The sequence below is a fragment of the Branchiostoma floridae genome, chromosome 10, assembly GCF_000003815.2.
Source record: "Branchiostoma floridae strain S238N-H82 chromosome 10, Bfl_VNyyK, whole genome shotgun sequence".
In the NCBI taxonomy this organism is placed as follows: Eukaryota; Metazoa; Chordata; class Leptocardii; order Amphioxiformes; family Branchiostomatidae; genus Branchiostoma; species Branchiostoma floridae.
Window position 1 is genome coordinate 17,569,787 of NC_049988.1, and position 2,247 is coordinate 17,572,033.

Consider the following 2,247-nt stretch of genomic DNA (forward strand, 5'->3'; position numbering starts at 1 on the left):
TAACGTGATATTAAATAGCATACTTCAATGGCTAAATTTGGAATTTTGCACGCTGTACCTTGCTTGCATTTTTAGATTCTGCTATTTTTGTTTCGTTCAATCAATTTTTTTAAAACTCTGAACAGGGCTGGATCCGTCAAAACGAGACGGTCAACAGTACAGTGGAAGAGACAGAAATGCTCTGGAAGTACAAGGTTGCTTCCCTGATTGACAGTAAGTCTAGAATCATTATCAGTACCGTTTCTTCAGGATTTGTAATCCATTCTCGCTAGTCAGAGAGAGAGAGAGAGAGAGAGAGAGAGAGAGAGAGAGAGAGAGAGAGAGAGAGAGAGACAGATAGAGAGAGAAACAGAAAGGGAGACACAGAGAGAGAGAGAGAGAGACAGAGAGAGACAGACAGAGAGACGGAGAGAAAGACTGTTGTCCCCTGATGTTTAATATACCGGTATGTTCACTTCAGCTACTGTTGTCTATGCAGGCTTCCCGTATTTCGGCCAACACGGCACATATCACGCAGGTGGTTACAACGTTCCGCTGGGAAAGACTCGTGCATCGGGTCTGCGGTTGGCGACATTCCTACAGCAGCGCGGCTGGCTGGATGAGAGAACGCGTGCCGTGATCGTGGAGCTGATTCTGTACAACCCACACGCCAACCTGTTCTCCATGGTGACGCTAGTGGTGGAGTTTACCAACCTGGGAGCTGCCTACAGGGGAGCGGAGGTGGTAACCTTGAGGCTGATGCAACAAGAGGCCATCTTACTCTTGGCATTGCGAGCTGTACTGGCAGTCTTCATTCTTTTCTTTATCATTAAAGAAGGTAAGGGTTTTGCAATTCGAATTTTTGATTGTCCTACTTATGTTCTCCTCAGAACTGACGTACCCAGTAAACTTGATCACATGACCTTACATCCTTGTCGTTTCAGCCGAAAGGCTTTTCTCCCGTCCGATGGAATACCTGAAAGATTTCTGGAGTTGGGTGGAACTTCTTGTAATCGTCATCGGCGTCGCGACCCTTGGTGTCTACTTCAACGCTCAGAGCATCATCGACAAAGCTGCCGAACAGCGGGCATCTTCCAGCTCCATTTTTGGCCTCTACAAAAGCGCCGTCAACTGGTTTCAGGTTTACACCTACCTGCTAGCGCTACTCATCTGCTGTGGCACGCTGAAGTTCATTCGGCTCCTGCGGTTCAACTCGCACGTCCACGCCCTGACCATGACCATCAGAAAGTCCTCCAGACCTCTTCTGCTGTTTACCATCATCGCTGGCATCATTCTCATGGCCTTCACTCAGATGGGGAATCTTCTATTTGGCATCAAGCTTCAGGAATACAAGAACATGCTAACTAGCCTGCAGAGTCTATGTATCATGATGTTAGGTAGTTTTGATTTTGATGCTCTGGTTGATGGTCACTGGGTTCTCGGTCCTTTGATGTTCTTTTCCTACCAGGTCATGATGCAGTTCATATTACTGAGCATGTTCATGGCTATCCTCATGGATGTGTACGCGGAGGAAAGTCAGGATCCGAACACTGATGATTTACAGATGATTGGTTTTATCAGAGAAACCACTTCAGGGGCTGTTGAAAAAGCAAATCGTTCCCTGTCAACGGTAGGGAAGAACAACAGCACGAAAACAGTGCAGACCTATAGACCGGATTTGGACCATCGCCGAAAGTTTGCGACTGTACTTAAAGAACTTGACGAGGTTTCTAAAATTTGAGATGCCCAGATTAAAGCACGAATCAATTGAACCACCTTTAAACGGACGGTACTTTGCTGAAATAAGAAACCTATTGTTGTCAGTCGTTTTTTTCGTCACTTGTAGCTAACGATTGATTGTAGCTATGTCAATCAAAAAACTTGTTCAACTGCATATGACGTAGCCTGGACAAAGTTCAGTCATTGCCTGAGGGGTCAAGAACTTTGACTCTAGGCAAAAGAACATTTCAGCACATTTTGAGAGACTATGCCATAGAAAGGAGGACAGTAACTGAGTCTACATCATAATCGACTTCACAGAGACAGAAGTTGTCATCTGTTCTTGAATATGCATAGATGTGTGGAACGATGCTGTGATATCTCTTAAAAATGATAATGTGTGCCCTTTCCGAAATATTTGGACAACCGTCGTTGTTTCCCATCATATGTAGATTAAATATCTCATTGAAAGATCAATAAACTTACAAAAGTTGCAGAGTTATATAGTTATGATATGCTGAACGGGTGCTTCTTAGATCATTGGTGTTC

The 2,247-nt window shown here is 44.6% G+C and overlaps 1 protein-coding gene across 1 annotated transcript; it reads left to right on the plus strand.

The window, feature by feature from the left end:
- The first annotated feature begins 447 nt into the window (after positions 1-447).
- LOC118424997 (polycystic kidney disease 2-like 1 protein) lies at positions 448-1,720 on the plus strand. The gene is made up of 2 exons (XM_035833811.1): positions 448-817; positions 924-1,720. Exons 1-2 carry the CDS (start codon positions 448-450, stop codon positions 1,718-1,720), a joined length of 1,167 nt encoding a protein of 388 aa, XP_035689704.1.
- Positions 1,721-2,247: the final 527 nt, after the last annotated feature.